Source organism: Castor canadensis, chromosome 1 (assembly GCF_047511655.1).
Source record: "Castor canadensis chromosome 1, mCasCan1.hap1v2, whole genome shotgun sequence".
In the NCBI taxonomy this organism is placed as follows: Eukaryota; Metazoa; Chordata; class Mammalia; order Rodentia; family Castoridae; genus Castor; species Castor canadensis.
In genome coordinates this window covers 183675316-183696665 of record NC_133386.1, presented here as the reverse complement: position 1 = coordinate 183696665, position 21350 = coordinate 183675316, and the positions used below count along the sequence as shown (strand labels likewise).

General features: G+C 38.3%; 1 protein-coding gene across 1 annotated transcript; it reads right to left on the bottom strand.

The window, feature by feature from the left end:
• Positions 1-11499: 11499 nt before the first annotated feature.
• LOC109678890 (olfactory receptor 4B1-like) lies at positions 11500-12457 on the bottom strand. Its single transcript, XM_020154286.2, has one exon. It carries the CDS (start codon positions 12439-12441, stop codon positions 11500-11502), a length of 942 nt encoding a protein of 313 aa, XP_020009875.1. The 5' UTR covers positions 12442-12457.
• Between the last annotated feature and the right edge of the window lie 8893 nt (positions 12458-21350).

Sequence of the window (21350 nt, the reverse complement as noted above, 5' to 3'; positions counted from 1 at the left end):
TCTACTTACTGTGCTGAGGATTAAGAATGGGACCTTGCAAGTGTGTGGGCACTCTGTCACTGAGCTAAATCCCCAAACCAGACAACCCTTTGTGTTTTAACTTGTTCAAACTTAAAGAACACTGCAGTGGGATTGATTGTGGGGTATCCACCCTCCTTATCTATAAGGAAGAAATATTAACTGGTTTTTAATTGATTTTCTCATTTCTTTTTTGCAGATGTTATTGTTTTATACTTTCTTTTCTGAATGTTTTTTGACTGTTTTGTCTTTGCACACATTTTTGTGTGTTTTCTTTCACTATTATTTCTAATAATTTCAAATCATATACTTGCCTCCACTTTTATATCTTCCTTCTTTTTTACTTTCCCCATCTCCCTTCTTCTTTTTACTTAATTATGAATACCTATACATTTCAAAAGATTTAAATTCCTTATAATCCTATATCCAGGCTCTTTTTATTTCTAACTTTATGGGAGGAGATGGAGTACTGAATGTTTATAATTGTTTCTTTACTACATTTAAATATTTGCTTTGTTTTTGAATTGCTGATTTTGTTTTTGCTGTCTGCTTTCTCTCCTATGAGTGGTAAGGAAAAAAATAGCCAATCTAACAAATGTGTAGATTGCAACACAGACACACAAATAGTATGAAAACACAAGGCAATATGACTCCTCCAAAAGTTCATGAGTCCTGAATACTGAATCCAAAGATGCTAAGAGTGGTGACATACTAAAGAATCTAAAACTTTGCTTTTAAAAATGATACCTGAAAAAAATGATACCTGACCTCAAAAAAGATTCAAGTAAATAAAGTAAGGAAATCAATTCAAGACCTTGATAATAAAATCAGCAACATGGGGTGAGAAATTTAGCAAAGAAATTAAGATTCCAAAAAACAAACAGAAATGTTAGAAATGAAAAACTCAAATCAAATGGAAAGCATCACTAGTAGAATAGGTCAAGCAGAAGAAAGAATATCAGGGGTTGAAGGTAAGATTGAGGAAATATTGCACTCAGACACAAATAAAGAGAAAACTAAATAAGAATGATCAAAACCTTCAAGAACTCTGGGACCTGATCAAAAGACCAAACCTAAGAATCCATGCAGTAGAAGAAGGAACTGAGATACAAACTAGAGGCATTAAAAAAACTGTTAATTGAAATTACAGCAGACCCCTATACAAATTTCTCTCCCTTTCTCTCTTGGCTCTCTGCTCTCTCCCTCTCCCACCCAGCAATAAAGAATCTCTTGGCCAGATCACCCCTCTCCACGTGGTCACTTTTGGGGCCTATATTTCTACCTTCTAAGTCACTCCAATATTCAGAACCTCTTAATGAGTGCTTCCTTCTTCAACAGGCAATGGTAGGAAAAGGACAAATCTTATGTCCCCTTCCAGTTATCAGATCTAAGGGAAACTTAAAAACATCTAAACAGCTGTACTGATGCCCAAATACATTCAAGCCTTTATCTCTGTGACTAGACCAGACTCTTATATCATTAGAAAAGCAATGGGTTCTGGCCCAGGCCACTCAGGTTGGAAATGATTATATGGCTCAAGCAGTAGAGTGCCACTTTACAAGCAGAAAGTCCTGAGTTCAAGCCCAGTACAGCCAAAGTAAAAAATAATAATAATAATATTTGGGCCTGTGGAAGTAGCTCAATGGGAGAATGTCTGCCCAGTATGTGCAAAGCCCTGGGTTCAATTCCCCAGCATTACAAAAAAAATTTTAAAAATGGTAAAGAAGATAAGTGGCATTAATATCACTTCAGCCATCTCATAGTAGAAAAATGTAGTTTAACCTAGACCAGATCCCTCATTCTTCAAGTGAGGAAACTGAGGCCCAGAACAGTTCAGAGACCTGCTCTCCAGAGTGTCAGGTGTCAATGTAAAATAACAACTTTACTTTACAGCAACAACCTATCAGAAAGCATACCACAGTGGACTCAGAGTCACAGGTGAGAGAGGTTCTCCTCAAAGATAAATTTCTAACAGTCAGCCCCAGATATTCGTAAAAAATTCAGACTGTGGCTGAAGGGAAAGTCATTGAACCAAGTAATACAGCTAGCCATGTCTATATTTATGGCTATGTCTGTATGTCCAGGACCTTACTAACAGGAGAGAAAAAGATAAGAGACACTACAGCCTCATTGCTGCTCTCAATGAGGCCTGTATCCTGAACTTGCTACCGTGGTGGACAGGAGGGGCACTTCTGCAGAGAAAGCTTAAGGGGGGACAGCCCGGGAGACAGCCCCGCCCCCAACTGGGACCCTGCCCTCTCCAAGGGTAACCACTGGAGGTCTAAGGGCCCCCATCACCAGATAGAAGGCGAGGTGCCATCTCCTATGGATTGATGGGTCCAAGCCTCCTGGCCACACTCCACTTCTTGGCATCAATGTTGAGGAGCCATAATGGCAGAAAAACAAAAGGTCATTTTCCTTCTAGACAGTGGAGCCTGTTTCTCTGTTTTACCTTTTTCTCCTGGTCCCCAGTCCAATGACAAAAGTTATCATTCAGGGCAAATCTGGCAAGCCCCTAGAGCGCTAGTTTACCTGGCCTCTGGCCTGCTCTTGGGAAGACCTCCTCTTCTGTCACTCTTTCCTCATAGTACCTAAAACTCCAGTGTCCCTGCTGGGACAGGATTTACTATCTCAATTAAGAGCTCAAATTCTCCTCCCCCCAGGCAGCTATCTCTGCTGCCCCCTCCTTCAGGACAAAGAAGATTCCACAGTGTGGACTGATGAGATGAGTGTAGGGTGAGCCAGGTCAGCCCTCCCTATTCAAATAAAACTCAAAAATCCCTCACAGTTTCCACACCTAAAACAATGTCCCCTCAAACCTGAGGGACATGAGGCCTTATGCCTATTCCTAAAAACAATAAGGGCTACTAATTAGTTGCTCCAGCCCCTATAATAAATTAAAAATTCTTATAAAAGTTAATCTTAAAATACAAGTTACAAAGTAAACAACTGGAAAGGATATAGATAGGTAATAAATGTATTTTTGGGGAAGTTAAAGAGAAAAGGAATGGCTTTTGGATGAGAAAGGATTTTGTAAAAAAGGGTTTATCCTAAAGATTGTTTCCAATAGGAGGGATAAAAACAAGCCATCAAAGTATGTTATATAAAGATCTAAGTAAGTTTTAAAAGTGCACAATAAGAAACTTCAGTGTGTGATAAAGTTAAAGTTGAATGTAATCTAAGAGTTGCCTAAACGATTTTTAGGGTCATGTCAAACTAAAATCCAATCCTCTATGTCTATAAAATAACAAGGTTATCTTAATATTGTTCTGCTCTGAGTAACATCTACAAAAAACCATTACAGAGAAAGATTTTATCAAAGAAATTATTTGTGTTTTCTGCTGATCTTGTCAAGCTTTTAAGTACTACTAAATCAGAGTTCATTTATATATTTGCTTATGTGTCTTAAATGACCACCTTGTAACTGTTATGTTATACTTTATCTAAATATGGTACAAACATTTAAAAGATTCAAAGTGTCAATTTATATAAAATAATGAGCTAAAGCTCTCTTTATCCAAGAGTGTTACATTTAAATCCTGATAGCCCCTGCCTCCCACAGGTCACCTACCTAGGTGTGGCCTTAAAGGGACAGACTCACTCCCTGAGACATAAATGCATTAACCCAATCTTCCATTTCCCAACCCCCATACCATAAGGCAGCTTACAGTTTTCCTGGCAGTTATAGGATTTTGCAGAATTTAGATTCCTAGGTATGTAGTCCCTGAACAGACACCTTTTTATGCTCCTCGTAATATTCCTATTTGGGTCTTAGATAATGTATGGCCACCCATTTCTCTCTCTGTAGTTGGAGGACTCTTGAAATTGTCTAGGGAAGAACATGTCACAGTGATTCTCCTGGTCAATGCCCATCCTGATGCCTATGTTCTTGCTCTCCTATTCTTAAGCTTCCTCCCTTGTATCATACTGCATTTCTGTTATTGCTAATCAAAAATTTAACCAGTTGTACTTCCAGGGATACCAACCTCTCCAAAACCGCCCTGAAAACTACTGTGAAGGCCCCATCCAGGACACCACAGGAGCCTGAGGATCCTGCCCCATACAACACCCTCCGCCAGCAAGAAGCAGTTAAAGAGATCAATGCTTCGCCCCAATTCCTGATCCTCAGCCCCTACCCTCATCATTATTAAAGAAAAAATGGGGGAATGACAGAACAATAATGTCGCCATTTTGTGAATCAGCCAAAATGGCAGCCCTGCCCTTAAACAAATTCCCGTGCTCTTAGACAGCCCCACCCCTACCAGAGACTACTGCACCTGTACTAACTTCTTTACCCTCCCCTTCTATAAAAGCCACTGCTCGCCCAGACTCTGGGCAGCGCCATCTTTCCCCTGGCCAGCCTGGCAGTTTGGGCCTGCCATTAAACTTTGCTCTATGGAAAAAAAAAAAAAAAAAGAAATTACAGCAGAAAATTTCCCAAATCTTGGGAAAGATGTGGACATCAAGTATCAAGTACAGGAGGCATTTACAACCCCAAATACACATGAGCATAAAAAGACCTCTCCACCATGCCACATTAGTTAAAATGCCAAGACTAAAAGCATAGGCTATGACCCAAACATTGTATACACATATGAATAAAAAAAAAAGCATAGGATATGAGAAGCTGCAAGAGAAATATGCCAAATTATGTACAAAGGCAAACTTATCAAAATTACCACAGACCTTTCAGCAGAAACTCTAAAGCCAGGAGAGCAGCATTTTGGTGGGGAGCAGGGGTGGGGACAGGACTGGGCTCTGAATTCAAGGCACTGCACTTGCTAGGTAGGTGCTCTTCACTTGAGCCACAACTCTAGCCCAGTAAAACTAAATCTGAAAGAAAATAACTACTAACCCAATCACTATTTCTAGCAAAGTTATTCTTCAAAATCAATGAAAAAATAAAGCAAGATGATCATGACACCAAAATACCAAAAGAAAAAAATCCAATTAATAAATGGGCAAATGAAAAAAACAGACAGATTTCAAAAAAAGTACAAATGGCCAATAAATTCATGAAGAAATGCTCAACAATCTTAGCTGCAAGGAAATGGCAACCAGAACTACATCAATATTCTTCAGTCTCACCCCAGAGAGAATGGATATCATTCAGGAAACAAACAATAAATGCTAGCAAGGATGCAGGGAAAATGAACCTTGTACACGGTTGGTAGGAATGCAAATTAGTGCAGCCAATAATTTACATAAATCAGTATGGGGTTTCCTCAAAAAAAAACTTAAAATGAGGAAGGTGAACTGAGAAGGTGAGAAGGGGGAATATGGTTGATGTACTTTATATATTTGTATGAACATAGAATGATGAAACCTGTTAGAATTTTTTAAGAATGGGGGAGTAGGGCTGGCTGAGTAGCTCAAGTGGTAGAGCACCTGCCTAGCAAGCATTAGGCCCTGAGTTCAACCCCAGTACCACCAAAAATATAAAATAGAGCAATGAGGGAGGAGGTGTCCGGGGATGATGGAAAGGATGAATGTAAGCAAGATCACAGGTGGAACTGTCACAGTGAACCCCTAGTACAAATAATGTATGCTAGTAAAATGGGGTTTTTTAGAAAAACTAAAGTTAGAGTTACCATATAATCCAGCTATGCCTTTTCTGGGTATATCCCTATGAATGTAAGCCAGTATACAATGTAGAGATACCTGCACACAAATGTTTATAATACAACTATTCAGAATATCCAAGTTATGAAATCAGTGTAGGTGCCCATCAACCAATAAACAAAAATTTTAATGTGGTACATATACATAATAGAGTATTAGTCAACAATAAGAAAAATGAAATTATGCCATTTATGTCATAATAAAGGCTAGCCTATAGCTAACATTGACTCAAATGTCAATGTTAAAAACTGAAATAATTTCCTCTAAAATCAGGAAAATGGATGTTATCCATTATCATGTTAAGCAAAATAAGCCAGACTCAGAAAAACAAATATCACATGTCCTCTCGTATGTAGATCTTAAGAAAGGACATGAATGTAAAAAGGGATTTGGGGGGATCAAAAAGGAGAGGAGGAAGAAGAAAAGAAAGTGTGATGTGGTAGTGAATATGAGCAAAGTACATTTTATGCATGTATGAAAATTTCAGAAAGAAACACACTAAAAATTGTTTTCTAATGGGAGAGGAAGGATAAGAAAGAGTAATGGAGGAGGTTAATATGATCAACACACATTACATGCACATATAGAAAACACAATTAGGCACTTTGCTTTGTACAATTAAAAAACTAAAATTAAAACTACATGACTTATAATACTAATTTTAAATGTTTTTTAAAAAAATATGTACACACACAATGGAGTATTACTTATTTAGATATAAAGAACATAACTGTTCATTCACAGGAAAATGAAGATCATCATGTCAAACAAAATCCAGACTCAGAATTTTCTTTCTCTAACTTTTAACTCTGGATAAGGCTAAAACAGATTTCTTTTTCATAACACAGTGATAGATAGAATCTCTGTCATGTTTATATTACTTCTGTTTATAAATGTTGGACACTGTAAGAGGGGCCCAAAGACAAACTTTTGTGCCAGTAAGTAAAAAGAACTGCAATTGTTCAGGGAATTTCCTAGTGCTCTATGATACTACAGCAAAGTACATTATGTCTTTGTAGCAAAAAGCATTATGAAACCCATTAAAAACTGCTTTTAAATATAGGGTGAAAACACTGGAGGGGATGAACAAATTCAGAGTATAATACATGTATATATGGATATGTCTAAACAAAACCCCCAGTATAGCTATCACAAACTGAAGAAAATGTTTGTTTTTAATAAATGAAGAACAGGAAGATAAAACAGGTCCTATTTGGGAGAAAGTACATGTGGGAGGGGGGAAGCATAAGGAAAGGGTGAAAGAGGGTGAATAAAATGGAAATATTTCGTATTCCTTTATGAAAATAAAGAAATGTACGCTGCTGAAATTGGTCTAAGAAGGGGGAAAAGGGGATAAAAAGAATGATGGAGGGGGTGGATCTAATTAAGATGTTTTGTAAGCACTTATGTAAATGTCACAACAAACCCCTGTCAAAATGTAATAAGCTAACAGTTTAAAAAATGGTTGAGGTAGGAAGAGGGATAAGAAAAAGTTACTTCGATCAAAGTACACTATGTACATGTATGGAAACACCACAATCAAACCCTTTGTATGATTTAATAAACACTAATACATTATAAAAAGAACTAATCAGAGAACAGAAAAATTCAAAAATACTCCATCATCACTGGAAGAGAAAATCAGATTGATATCCTCATCAAAAAATATTCCAAACAATTCCTCTGGTGGGTTTCTTTTAATGAAATATAAGTTGTTATCAAAGAAAGGGCAAGGAAGAGAAGAATGAGGCAAAAGGGAAAACAAAGGATGTAATCACAGAGGAAGAAAGGAGAAGTTAATCTACAAAACATTTGTCAAGACCACCCACAGAATGGGAGAAAATCTTTGCTAGGTATACATCAGACAAGGGACTGATAACAAGAATATACAGGGAGCTCAAAAAACCAAACTCCCCAAAAATCAATGAGCCAATAAAGAAGTGGGAAATTGAACTAAACAGAACATTTTCAAAGGAAGAAGTCCAAATGGCCAAAAAGCACATGAAAAAAATGCTCACCATCCCTGGCCATAAAGGAAATGCAAATCAAAACCACACTAAGATTCCACCTCACACCTGTTGGAATTGCTACCATCAAGAACACCACCAACAACAAATGTTGGCAAGGAAAAAGGAATCTTCAAACACTGCTGGTGGGAATGTAAGCTAGTACAACCACTTTGGAAAACAGTATGGAGGCTTCTTTAAAAAACTAAATGTAGATCTGCCATATGGTCCTGCAATACCACTCCTAGGGATATATCTGAAGGAATACAGCTCAGATTATTACAAAGGCAACTGCACACCCAGGTTTACCGCAGCACTATTCACAATAGCCAAGTTATGGAAATAGCCAAGATGTCCCACTACTGACAAATAGATTAAGAAAATGTGGTATTTATACACAATGGAATTTTACTCAGCCACAAAGAAGAATGAAATCTTATCATTCGCAAGTAAATGGATTCATATGTGGATAATAGACCCAAAACAAATGCAGTAATATTATTGGACATGGGTCACACACTCAGGAAAACACACACGGGAAGAATAGGGAAAGGGAAGGAAACCTAAAACTTGAATGTGGTTGATGTGCTCATTATATATAGGAACAAATATAGTAATCTTCAAATGGCAGAAGCCACTATGGAAATGGGAACAGGAAGTAATGAAGAGTTCTAGTAGACATGAACCAATGTGGGTTTTAATACACATGTACATGGAAACAATTCTAAGAATCTCTCTGTATAACTATTTTTGTTCCAAACTAGCAAAACACTGTTTTTTTTATTATCTCTTTTGTTTTATCTCCAACAAAATTGGAGAAAAACAGAATGGAACAGGTTTTGTCAGGAAGCAGAGGCAGGGCAGGGCAGGTGGCCCAAATAATGTATACACCTATAAATAAATGTAAAAACAATAAAATAAAATTAAAAAAATTTTTAGAAACATTTATCAAAATATTCACTGTATAAGGTTGCAGGTAAATAAGAGTAACCCCTAACATTCTACAGCAGAATAGCTATAAGGTAACTATGGATGACAAAAATTTAATGAATATTTCATAGTAGATAGTGAAGTGGATTTCAAAGATTTCCAACACAGAGAAATGAGGAATCTCTGAGGTTGACATATGCCACTTATTCTGATCTGGTGATGCATATCTAATACATTTATATATTGAAACATATATATTGAAATTTCATATTACACCAATAAGTGTGTAAAATCACTATGGGCAGAAAGAGAGAGAGAAGGAAGAAAGCAATGAAGTGATGTTTAACCTAAGAACATTTGCCAAAATATTCTTTTTTTTTAATTGTTTTATTATTCATATGTGCATACAAGGCTTGGGTCATTTCTCCCCCCTGCCCCCAACCCCTCCCTTACCACCTACTCCACACCCTCCCGTTCCCCCTCACCCTCTCAATAACCAGCAGAAACTATTTTGCCCTTATCTCTAATTTTGTTGAAGAGAGAGTATAGGCAATAATAGGAAGGAACAAGTGTTCCTGGTTGAGATAAGGATAGCTATACAGGGAGTTGACTCACATTAATTTCCTGTACGAGTGTGTTGCCTTCTAGGTTAATTCTTTTTGATCTAACCTTTTCTCTAGTTCCTGATCCCCTTTTCCTATTGGCCTCAGTTGCTTTTAAGGTATCTGCTTTAGTTTCTCTGCGTTAAGGGCAACAAATGCTGGCTAATTTTTTATGTGTCTAACCTATCCTCACCCTTCCCTTGCGTGCTCTCGCTTTTATCATGTGCTCAAAGTCCAATCCCATTGTTGTGTTTGCCCTTGATCTAATGTCTACATGTGAGAGAGAACATACGATTTTCAGTCTTTTCAGAATGATGTTCTCCAATTCCATCCATTTACCAGCGAATGATAACATTTCATTCTTCTTCATGGCTGCATAAAATTCCATTGTGTATAGATACCACATTTTCTTAATCCATTCATCAGTGGTGGGGCATCTTGGCTGTTCCCATAACTTGGCTATTGTGAATAGTGCCGCAATAAACATGGGTGTGCAGGTGCCTCTGGAGTAACCTGTGTCACAGTCTTTTAGGTATATCCCCAAGAGTGGTATTGCTGGATCAAATAGTAGATCAATGTTTAGTGTTTTAAGTAGCCTCCAAATTTTTTTCCAGAGTGGTTGTACTAGTTTACACTCCCACCAACAGTGTAAGCGGGTTCCTTTTTCCCTGCATCCTCACCAACACCTGTTGTTTGTGGTGTTGCTAATGATGGCAATTCTAACAGGGGTGAGGTGGAATCTTAATGTGGTTTTAATTTGCATTTCCTTTATTGCTAGAGATGTTGAGCATTTTTTCATGTGTTTTTTGGCCATCTGAATTTCTTCTTTTGAGAAAGTTCTGTTTAGTTCACTTGCCCATCTTTGTTGGTTCATTAGTTTTGGGAGAATTTAGTTTTTTAAGTTCCCTATATATTCTGGTTATCAGTCCTTTATCTGATGTGTAGCTGGCAAATATTTTCTCCCACTCTGTGGGTGATCTCTTCAGTTTAGAGACCACTTCTTTTGATGAACAGAAGCTTTTTAGTTTTATGAGGTCCCATTTATCTATGTTATCTCTTAGTTGCTGTGCTGCTGGGGTTTCGTTGAGAAAGTTCTTGCCTATACCTACTAACTCCAGAGTATTTCCTACTCTTTCTTGTATCAACTTTAGAGTTTGGGGTCTGATATTAAGATCCTTGATCCATTTTGAGTTAATCTTGGTATAGGTTGATACACATGGATCTAGTTTCAGTCTTTTGCAGACTGCTAACCAGTTTTCCCAGCAGTTTTTGTTGAAGAGGCTGCTATTTCTCCATCGTATATTTTTAGCTCCTTTGTCAAAGACAAGTTGGTTATAGTTGTGTGGCTTCATATCCAGGTCCTCTATTCTGTTCCACTGGTCTTCATGTCTGTTTTTGTGCCAGTACCATGCTGTTTTTCTTGTTATTGCTTTGTAATATAGTTTGAAGTCAGGTATTGTGATACCTCCTGCATTGTTCTTTTGACTGAGTATTGCCTTGGCTATTCGTGGCTTCCTGTGTTTCCATATAAATTTCACGGTAGATTTTTTGATCTCTTTAATGAATGTCATTGGAATTTTGATGGGAATTGCATTAAACATGTAGATTACTTTGGGGAGTATTGACATTTTTACTATGTTGATTCTACCAATCCATGAGCATGGTAGGTCTCTCCACTTTCTATAGTCTTCCTCAATCTCTTTCTTCAGAAGTGTATAGTTTTCCTTGTAGAGATCTTTCACATCTTTTGTTAGGTTTACACCTAGGTATTTGATTTTTTTTGAGGCTATTGTAAATGGAATTGTTTTCATACATTCTTTTTCAGTTTGCTCATTGTTAGTGTATAGAAATGCTAATGATTTTTCTATGTTGATTTTATATCCTGCTACCTTGCTATAGCTATTGATGATGTGTAGAAGCTTCTGAGTAGAGTTTTTTGGGTCTTTAAGGTATAAGATCATGTCATCTGCAAATAGGGATATTTTGAAAGTTTCTTTACCTATTTGTACTCCTTTTGTTCCTCTTCTTGCCTAATTGCTCTTGCCAAAATATTCTAATTCATGTTTGCACTTGGTTTGAGCCCTCCAGTTGCCAAATGCATGATATTGGTGAACATGACAGAGTCAATCAAGTTCCATAAGAGTCAGGAAGAACATCGACTTCTGTTCTTGGAACATTGTATATGGAAACCAAAGAGTCTTGGTTACTAAAAAGAATCACAGAACCAATAACATTAAGTCTCAATATTGGTTGTTGTCATTGTTACAACTGCCAATGAAAGAAAAGTCATTTCAAGAGCAAACAACAATCAGACATTTTTATCACTTTCCCACCACTGAGCTCTCCTTTTTGACCCAAAACTTCCCCATGGCATTTTTCACCTCTGCATTCCTGAGAGTGTAGATGATAGGGTTCAGCATGGGGGTGATGACTGTGTAGAACACAGCCACGAGTTTGTCTCCAGTAAAGGAAGATGAGGGTCTCATGTAGATGAAGGTGGCAGGTCCAAAAAATAAGACGACAACCAAGATGTGAGAGGCACAGGTGGAGAGGGCCTTGTGCCTTCCCTCAGCAGAATGGTTCCTCAAGTTAACCAGGATGATGACATAGGAGGACACCAAGAGGAGAGGGGGGAAGACAGAGATTAACCCACTGTTGACAGACACAATAACCCCTTCCACAAAGGTGTCAGAGCAGGCAAGCTTAAATAAAGGATGGAGATCACAGAAATAGTGATCAATCATATTTGGACCACAGAAGGGTAACTGCATGGTGATGAGAACCTGAATAATGGAGTGAAAAAAGCCTCCCAACCAGGACCCAGCTACCATCATGTGACACAGTTGATGACTCATTATGTTCATGTAATGAAGAGGCTTGCAGATGGCCACATAACGGTCATAGGCCATCACCACAAGCAAAAGGATCTCAGCGACTGCAAAGTAGTGGAAGAAGAAGATCTGACTCAGACAGCCCTTTAGAGAGATGGTTTTAATCCTGACAAGAAAGTCAGTGATGAGTTTAGGGACAACAGTAGAGGAGGAACAGATTTCCACCAAGGACAGAGAGCTGAGGAAGATGTACATGGGGGAATGCAGACTCTTACTGAAGCTGAACGTCATAACGATGAGGCCATTGCCCACCACTGTGGCAAGGTACACACACAGAAACAACACAAAACACACTCTCTGCACTCCTGGGTCCTGGAAAAGGCCAGTGAAAATAAACTCAGTCACATTATTTATAGTGGCCTTGGATTCCATTTGCAGAAGAGGGATCTTCAAGAAGAGTCCTGTGACAAAGCAAACACAGGCATAACATCAAACCTTCATGTTTATTTAGCAGTCACCTGTTGATAATATCCTTTCATGCATATTTCCTGACTGATTTGTTCATTGCTATAGTGAATGTGTTTCATTTGGTGTTCACATACCCAATCTGTGTAAGACAGTTAGTCAGGCAACCTCACAAAAACTCCATGAGCTCCAAAATACAAGTGAGTGAGAAAAACTGAGACTCATGGAAGTTGAGAATTAACCAAGTCTCCCAGACTAGAACCAGATCATCTTAAAATGGTTATGGTTTATAATATGTTAGTTCAAATAATCTATAAAAACAATTCCAATAATAACCATTTACATTCATTACTAACATTTCTTCCATTCTCAATATTTACTCTAAGTACCTTTGCATTAAGAGACTTCCAAGTTACCAACTGGTGCTGAACTCACCACCCTACACACACACACACACACACACACACACCCCAGAAATACCAAGTTCATTGAATCTTCTCCTTTTTTGAAGAGAATCTTTGATATTTTATTTGCACGAATAAGTTTCTGAAATCTATCAGGCTCTACAATTTGCCCAAAACCACAACTTTATAAATTTTAAATTATTTTGAGAATTTTTGGCACCTTGGGGACTTTGTGAACAAAGGGAAGGTGTTTGGAATATACTATCAGTGAGTTATATGTAATATATGGAGATTCACCACTTTGCTTTTTTGTGTTTGTTTACTCCACCTCCTACTGGCAACATTGTTTTTAGAAGTAAATGAGGATTTTTAATACAATTATCTAAAACCAAAGTTTTATGAAGTACCTCCCAAGAATACAGACAATTCAAGATATAGTAAAAGAGATTGAAATATGGCTCTACCCTCAGGCAGATTGCAACTTCACGTGTCTAAAGAGCACACTTATGGGATGAGGGAGAGAAACACTCAAGATTTTCAGTATTTTAAATTATTACCTCAGTGTACAACACTTGCAGAACATATGCAAAGCCAAGGGTTCCATCCCCAGTATTAAAAAAGAATTACTTTGAAGTATCTATTTTCCTATTTTTTCTTCTTATGCTTGTGTTCTTAAAAATCTTAAAAATGCATTAAATGCATCCATAATTTCTCTCATTGTGAAAATCTGAACAGTTATACAAGGTTAGAGAAATCTCAGTAACATACCTGGTTAAAACTGGAGAGGAAACGGGGAAGGAATTAAAAGGGGGCAACCCAGAAGAGCAACTAAATAAAGATTGGCAGTACAGTGGGGCTCACTTACTGGAGCAAAGGATTATGGAAAATGAGGTAACCAAACAGCACCACAAGGCTACAGAGAGTCAGGTGGCACAAAGGAACCTGGAATGCGTGTTTGCCCAATTTTCACTACTTTCATGGTCATTTCCACAACCAGAATGACCACAGGAGCTGCTGTCCTTCATTCAGGATCTACTGCGGTGTGCTAAACTGTAGTAAATGTTTACAGATGTCTCTACTTAACTCTTCCTTACCTCTTGGAGAAATGAAGCTAATTGATAGAGGGGAAACTGAGACTTGGGTTTAGTATCTTCCCCCAAAAAACACAGCTGGTGAGTGAGCCAAAGCTGAAACCCCAGCTGATTCAAATAAAGGGAGATGAGAATAGCCACACCTCCCTGCATCTGAGAAATGGAATTGAAATATATGGCCAACTTACCAAAATGCTTTTAGTATTCCCTTCCTGTGAATAGTAGGAACATTATAAGAAGCATCAAGTTATTGAGAATGTTTCAGTTCCACCATCTCTGGATCATCACTGACCAGAAAGTCCATTGGCCCTGAGCAGAATGTGAGACTCGGGGATCTGCCTTGCCTCCTCCACCCCATGGCTGAGGTTTGAACAGGGGTCAGAGCTGCACTACCGAGACTGCAGATTTGACCTGGTGGAACTCACACTGGGTCTCATAGCCACATTATCATCTCACCATCCCTCACGCTTGAGGCTGGGAAGTCAGCTCTAGATCATGCTTCACCTCCACATTTCAGATTTACACAAGGCCACAGCCTATGGACATCACCAGGTCCTTCCTCTGTCTTCCTGCAGTCCCCATCTTCAGGCAGAGCATCCATGTGAGGATTACTGCAGGTATTACATGATCCGTGTGTCTCCAGGTGTCTGCTCTCTTCATTCCCCAATCTGTGCTTCATACTGAAGTTATAAAGTCTTCCTGTCTCCCTCTGCTCAGATAGTGATACCACTGTCTCCTGGCTACCTGGCCAGCATGCCTAAATATCTCCACCTAACTTTTAGAACCTCTACAGAGTCTTTCAGCAGCCCCTGCCATTTCTCACTTAGAATTCCAAACCTCTCACACTCATGCACACATCATATCAGAGTCCTTATGTTGAGAAGGTTACCTAACAGACTTAGGATATTGTTTAAATAAATTAGGAGAATTACTACAATCATATCAGATGATTTTGTGAGATCGCAGAGATTTTTAATAGCATAATACTACATACTTGAAATGGTAGCCAAATATTCAACATATTTGAAATGTAGGTAAGATAAAATATAAAGCACTTATCAGGGTTCTTTGAAAAGAGAAAGCTCTCAATATATACTACTATTATTGGCTCATACTCTATGTTAATCTAGTTACATTTCTCTCTGCTTCCTCTTTCTCCCTTGTCTAAAAGAAAGAGTAACAAGTTACTTCCTCTTCCCTTCAGCACTGCCCCAAATAAAACCCTCACCCTAGAGTCATGAATTACAAGGTAATCCATGGATTGCATGAAAAACTATAGGCAGGTAAATGATGGTCTAGACAGTGACTAGGTAAAATATTAGCCTTTAACATAAAGTACTAGGAAGAGACATCTGAAAAGGACAAAATAATAAGTGAAGGAGAGCCTGGAAATCCTATTGCTACAACCTCAAATCACAGCACAAAGGCCTCCTTCACACAACTCACTCTGAGTCCCAAACTGGTACTGCATGGAATCCCAGAAAGCAAATTCCAGAACAGACTTTAGGACCCCCATCTGTCAAGGTTCCTCTGTTCTACAGAGCCAAAAACTGAGCATAAAGAAAGTGGTTTGTCCCACATCACACAGTGATTGGAAACTGCTCACCCACCCTCAACCTGATTTCAACCTGAGAAATCATCTAGATAAGGCATTACCTACCTTCCTTGGGTAATACTCACTCTTAGAACAAAGAGCTGAACATGAAAATTCTCCTCAGGCTCTGGAAATTTTTCTTCCTCTTTTGTCAGAGCTCATCATCACTCAGGATCCCAGGTTGTGGCCTGAAAATAGGTGCTGTCTTCTAAACAAGAGTCCTTCACCTGGATTCTGTATCTACATCAAAGGCAACCATTCGGCTAAACCACTTATTCTCAGTTAAAGCACAAGGAGAAATAAAAGAAAGAGTTGAAAGGACAGTATAGACCATTAATTTAATCTCTTTAGTTTATAAATGATGTATCTGAGGACAGGATAGTTTATTTGACTACTCAAAGTCACACAACTTGTTCTTGTTCAAGAGGCTGAGGTTGTGCTATTTTTACAACACGGATTCCATTCTAGTGATTTTGATTTCAATTTTTAGGTTGTTGCCATTGAGTAAGTGAATCTTGCTTCCACAAAACAAAATTCACTAGGTCCTGTGAACAAGTTATGGCAATATGCATAAATCAAAAGAGAAGGATTTAGGAAATCAGTCCAATCTTAGATCACCTACTTAAAAACTGAATAATAACTATAGGAAACAGTTAAACAATTATTTTTAGATTCTTGTTTTTAGTTTAGAAAACCTTCTCACTTGCTGGAATACCAAGGATAATTTTTTCAATATTGAGATGCCAGAACCAGTTAAAATAAATTTGGTCATGTACTGTGATAAGGAGACTGAATTCCCCTTGGAGTTTTTTGTCTCCAGTGTAAAACATTGCCAGAAACCTGAGTTGGAAAAATTATCAACATGTGTTTCAATTAATTTTGATAGAGACCGTTGAGAAATTCCAAACATGCAGCACATCTGCTCTGAGACAAGGAAGGCAAGACATGACATTAGGAGAGCTTTCTGCCATCTTTTTTCTAAGTTGTCATGGGACTTGAGACCTAAGAGAGAAGAAAATAGAGGTCTGGTCCAGGGGTAAAGACTTCAGCAGAATGACTTTAATAAGATCCTCCAACTCTACAATTTGAGGCATAAAGTGACAGGACTGGGCTATATCATCCTTCATATCCCTTCTATCCTAATATTCCACATTTCAAGATTACCTGGAGGACTGGAGGTGTGGCTAAAGTGGTAGAGCACCTGCTATGCAAGTGCAAAGGCCTGAGTTCAAATCCCAGTCCCACCAAAAGAAAAGAAAAGAAAACAAGATTACTTGGACTTGTCTCTCATGCCTTAAAGGTTCATGAGTGATGATAATGACTGTGATTATGATCACAATAATAACATCCATTCTTTAGTACCTATTATGTGCCAGTTTGCAGCCATTATTACTAGTATTCATAGCACTTCTACAAGGACATGTTTTCTTATGGAACGTTTTGTTTCATGCCAGCATCCACTTTCCTTTATTGTGTCATACGTAGCCAGACTTTGTTTTACAGAAACCACAGCATGCCAATCACAGCCATATAGTTTGGATGATGCTGATCACCCAGGGATAGGCCATAGTCAGAACATAAACCTTGACCTTGGCTGCCATATTGGTTCAGAGACAGAAAGTAACCCAGTCAAGGATACAGGGAGGGAGCCATTTGAGGGATTTTCAGGAAATTAGTTTCCTAAGCAGAATACAACAAAAGAAACAGAAAACTTTCCTTTGAGGCTGTAAGGTCTAAAACTGTATCTGCCATTTTGTAACATAGAAGATCATGAACTTCAAGAGGGCTACATGGGAGAACTAACAGGGCAGTGAGCACCCCAAAGAGGACAGTGTCCTAAAGAACCTGGTTACTGGTAACATTTGCACCTCTGTATTGAGTCTCTCCTAGAGCCTACCTTGCCTCTGGTCATTTCAGTTACACAAGATACTGTCAATGGAATCATAGACAGAACTGACTGGTAAAATATCCAAAATTTCCATTTTTTACTTGGAATTATAAGTCTGAGTGAAGCCTAACTATATGTGCATTGTTACCTAATAGTTGAGTTATAGGTAGCTGTCTAATCTATAATTCCAAAAAATGTTGTGACATAAATGAGTCCAGGGAAATGAAAATGAAGTCCAAAGGTGAAGATGTATTTAATTAAACAAAGAAATATAGTCATGAACACTGTTAAGCATTGAGCTCTACAAGTCATACTGTAAATGAATTTTGTGATTATTCACATTTCCAAATGTTTTTAAATATCTATACTGTTTATATTAAAATTCATCTGAAAAAAAAACAGATTTTTCCAAAAGTTCAGGAAACACCATCTAAAAAATGAAAAAAAGAAAAACCTGACACAGAGGAATTTGTGATTATGAACAATATAAATTTAAGCTCCAGTTTCCAACACTACGCTATGCAAACAGGAAGGAAAGAATTTGTTATAAACGCATAGTTTTGTCCATTATGAGGTCATACCCTAGCAGTTTCCTCTCACCTATGACTGTTTCTGGTGATTGCAGTCTGTTAAAAATATCAATCATTACAGCCTCATAAATTCTCTGCTCTGTATCATTCTATAACTTGAATGCTAATTCTTGAGGAAACATTGCAGATGCCATGTGGGATGGCAGGGAAAGAAACTTCTGGAGAAAATTACTAACACTCACAAACTTGTGAAGATATACTACCTGGACTAAAAATGATCTTAAAAAACGTTTAGTTCTGAGGAAGAAAAGCATAATGGAAAAGCTGCATCTGGGAAAGAAAGTTTCAGATTTCATTTCCAACATTCAGTAATTTTAGAAAATTTGGTTAATGGATTTCAGCATCAGTTTTCTCTCCTGTTATTGAGAGAATAATAGATAACTTCAGGATTGTGAGAGTAAGAAAGAAAATAACCTGGATTCAAATATTTATCTCACACAATGCTTGATACATGGGAGGTGTTCCATAAATGTTCTTTAAGATTTTAAGATATAAAGTTGGATTATTATTCAGTTTCAGGTGTATGCCCTTTAATCATTTTACAGGAAGGAGGAGGGGTGCTAAATTGAAACTCAAATAAGTACTATCAAAGAGAATTATTATGCCAAAGCAAAACCCCCTTGGACTATCAATATGCACTTTTTAAAAAGAGACAGGAAGGTAAAACAGGTCCTTTCCAAGGGTAGGTACCAGTGGAAAAGGGGCGGGCATAAGAAGAGGGTGAAGGAGGATGAATATGGTGGATGTATCATATATTCATGAGTGAAAATAGAATAATAAAACCTGTTGAAATGGTTCTAAAAAGGGAAATGAGGGAGAACAATGGAGGGGGTGAAACTAAGATTTATTGTAAGCACATATGTAAATGTCACAATGTGTCCTCCTGTACAACTATTATACGCTAATAAAAAAGAATTCCTAATACTTCTTTCATGAAACATGAAGTGTCTGATAAGAACAATTCTGTCTCCATGTCTGTAGAGATAAAGCTCTTACCTACATCTAATCCTTTCCCAGAGAAAAGAAGTCACCTTCTCAGTCTCCCTTGCAACTAGATGTGGTCATATGGCACAGATGTGGCCAATGAAATGTAAGCAAAAGTCAGTGGGTAGCGCTTTGGAAATTTTTCTAATGGGGTGGGAAATGGAAAATGCCTGCAGATATTACTAAATGTCTGTGGGACATAATCACCTCTGTTTGACAATCACTGTTCTATAGTTCTTCTATACTTACGCTGCTTTAGTTTCCTGACTCCTGTGGTCCCTAATCCTTGGACCACCCATTTTAATTGTGTCAATTTTAGTCTAGCCATACGACTAAATTCATGATGGGCATAAAAGGTCTCATCGACCTTTGAACAGCCCCATGCAGGTAAGTGCTTTGTGAACTCGGGGTGAATTTAACTTATTCACATTTTTCACTGATTTCTGAAGTTGTTTCCTACAGCAACCTGAGATCTTGCCTCCCATGAGATATTCTGCCTGATTAGGAAGGGGAGAGTGTGCAGATGCCTAGGGACCCACCTCCTTTCACCTGATCATGCCTTCTCCCTTAATGTGAACTTAAGCCTGAGCTGCAGGACCTTAGTTCTCTGTGGAACATCTGAGAGGCAAGTGTATTTTGCTTTTCCTTGTAAGTCATGTAGATTTGAGACCCACTTTCTGATTCTCCATATTTCCAAGTTTAATGCTGCAAAACGAGCCATCCTCACCTTGCGACTCCACTAAGGCAGAGGTCTGGTTCATAGGCTGCTTTAATGTTTCTCCACTTGGTTAAATGGGAAACCCACATGTTCCCAGATACTTATTTTGGATCTCTATTCAGAACAAAAAAGTCACAGAAACACTGATATGTTTCCTGACTGTAGACTTCCTTTTGCATGTGATGACTGATTCCATTGTAAAGGAAAAGGAATGATGCTAAGAGTTCAAGCGATTTCACAAAGTGTACTTGCATGGGTCTTAGAGTAAAGCACTATGCCAGGCCCTGGTGAGATTCAGAAATGGATATCAGTGTGATGTCAGACCTTGGGGACTTTTATTCTTTCAGTACTTCTTGAACTCCTGCAATGTGTCTTATACTATGCGAAGAAGGCTAATGACATTCGCTGAATACTGTCTTGTGAGTCACTCAGTGAGCACTAGAGGTGGAATGGTAAGACATAATCTCTGCCCACCGGAAGCTCACACTGCAGTGGGGAAGATGGCCACATGAAACAATTACAAGTCATTGTGGCAAGTGTTGTGGTTTCAAAATGTCCTTAGAGAAGAGAGTTACTGAGTATAGGGCTTATGGATTTGGGAGATGAACTTCCTATCTGTGAGAAGAATCCAAGGAATAATAAGGATGGTAACTTAACTTATGCTGGGACAGGACTGAGAATGGTTTATGGCATCTACTGGTGAGGCAGGTATTATCTGCATGTCACAATTTGGACCTTGAGTGTACAGGAGGTTAAAGAACTTTCTAGATATCACATAAGTACTACCTGAGAAACATGAATGTAAACCAGGGAGTGTGGACTATTAGCAGTGCAAAGCCTTCTTGGTATAACTCCAGGGTGATCTAAGAACTTAGGGATGGTCTCTGAACCCTTTGTTTTTATGATTGTACCAAGTCTTCCCTCTGGTTTATGTTGGGCTTTAATCACCTTAGCTGGTCAAGATCATTGAAGGAGGGTAGCTTTATAGTGTAAGTATAAATCATTTGGCTCCTAGTCTCAAGTTCCCTGGAATCTAAGAATATAAGGTGTGTTGATAAACACATACCTGACCTGCCTTGGACAATGTTCACCCTGGACCTGGACAGTCTTCAAATCTGTCGATGAGAAATCTGAGTAATACCCTGAGGTGTTAGAAGGCTGGGCAGTTGGGAAGGATGAGTCAGAGCATGAGTGGACACTGTGAAGAGATGCTGGAGCTTTGTTGTCCCTGAGAGCATATGACTGAAAGAAATTAGAGAGACAATGAGGTAGAAAATTGTAAATGAATTGAGCTGAATGGAAATGATATGGTTGCCAAGTAACAAAGTGTAGAAGGCAAGAATTGGGAGGAGAGGCACAAATAAGATCACAGATCCTGTCTATGATCAGCTTTGTGGTCCTCTTAGTGGTGATGAGTGTCAAATTTGATGCACCAGGGATATCTCTTCTGAAGACACTGAAAGGTATTTGGAGACATTCAGAACACTGTTCTGCAAACCAGGGATAGAAAAGGAGCAAGGAGAAGGGCAATGAAGGAAAGTTACAGGTAAAAGACTATTAAAAACTTTCAAGGGCAACAGAAAGGCATCTAACATGGACACAGTGAC

Coding starts and splice junctions, on each gene's coding strand:
- LOC109678890 (XM_020154286.2), bottom strand. CDS start 12,441: ATGGAATCCAAGGCCACTATAAATAATGTGACTGAGTTTATTTTCACT.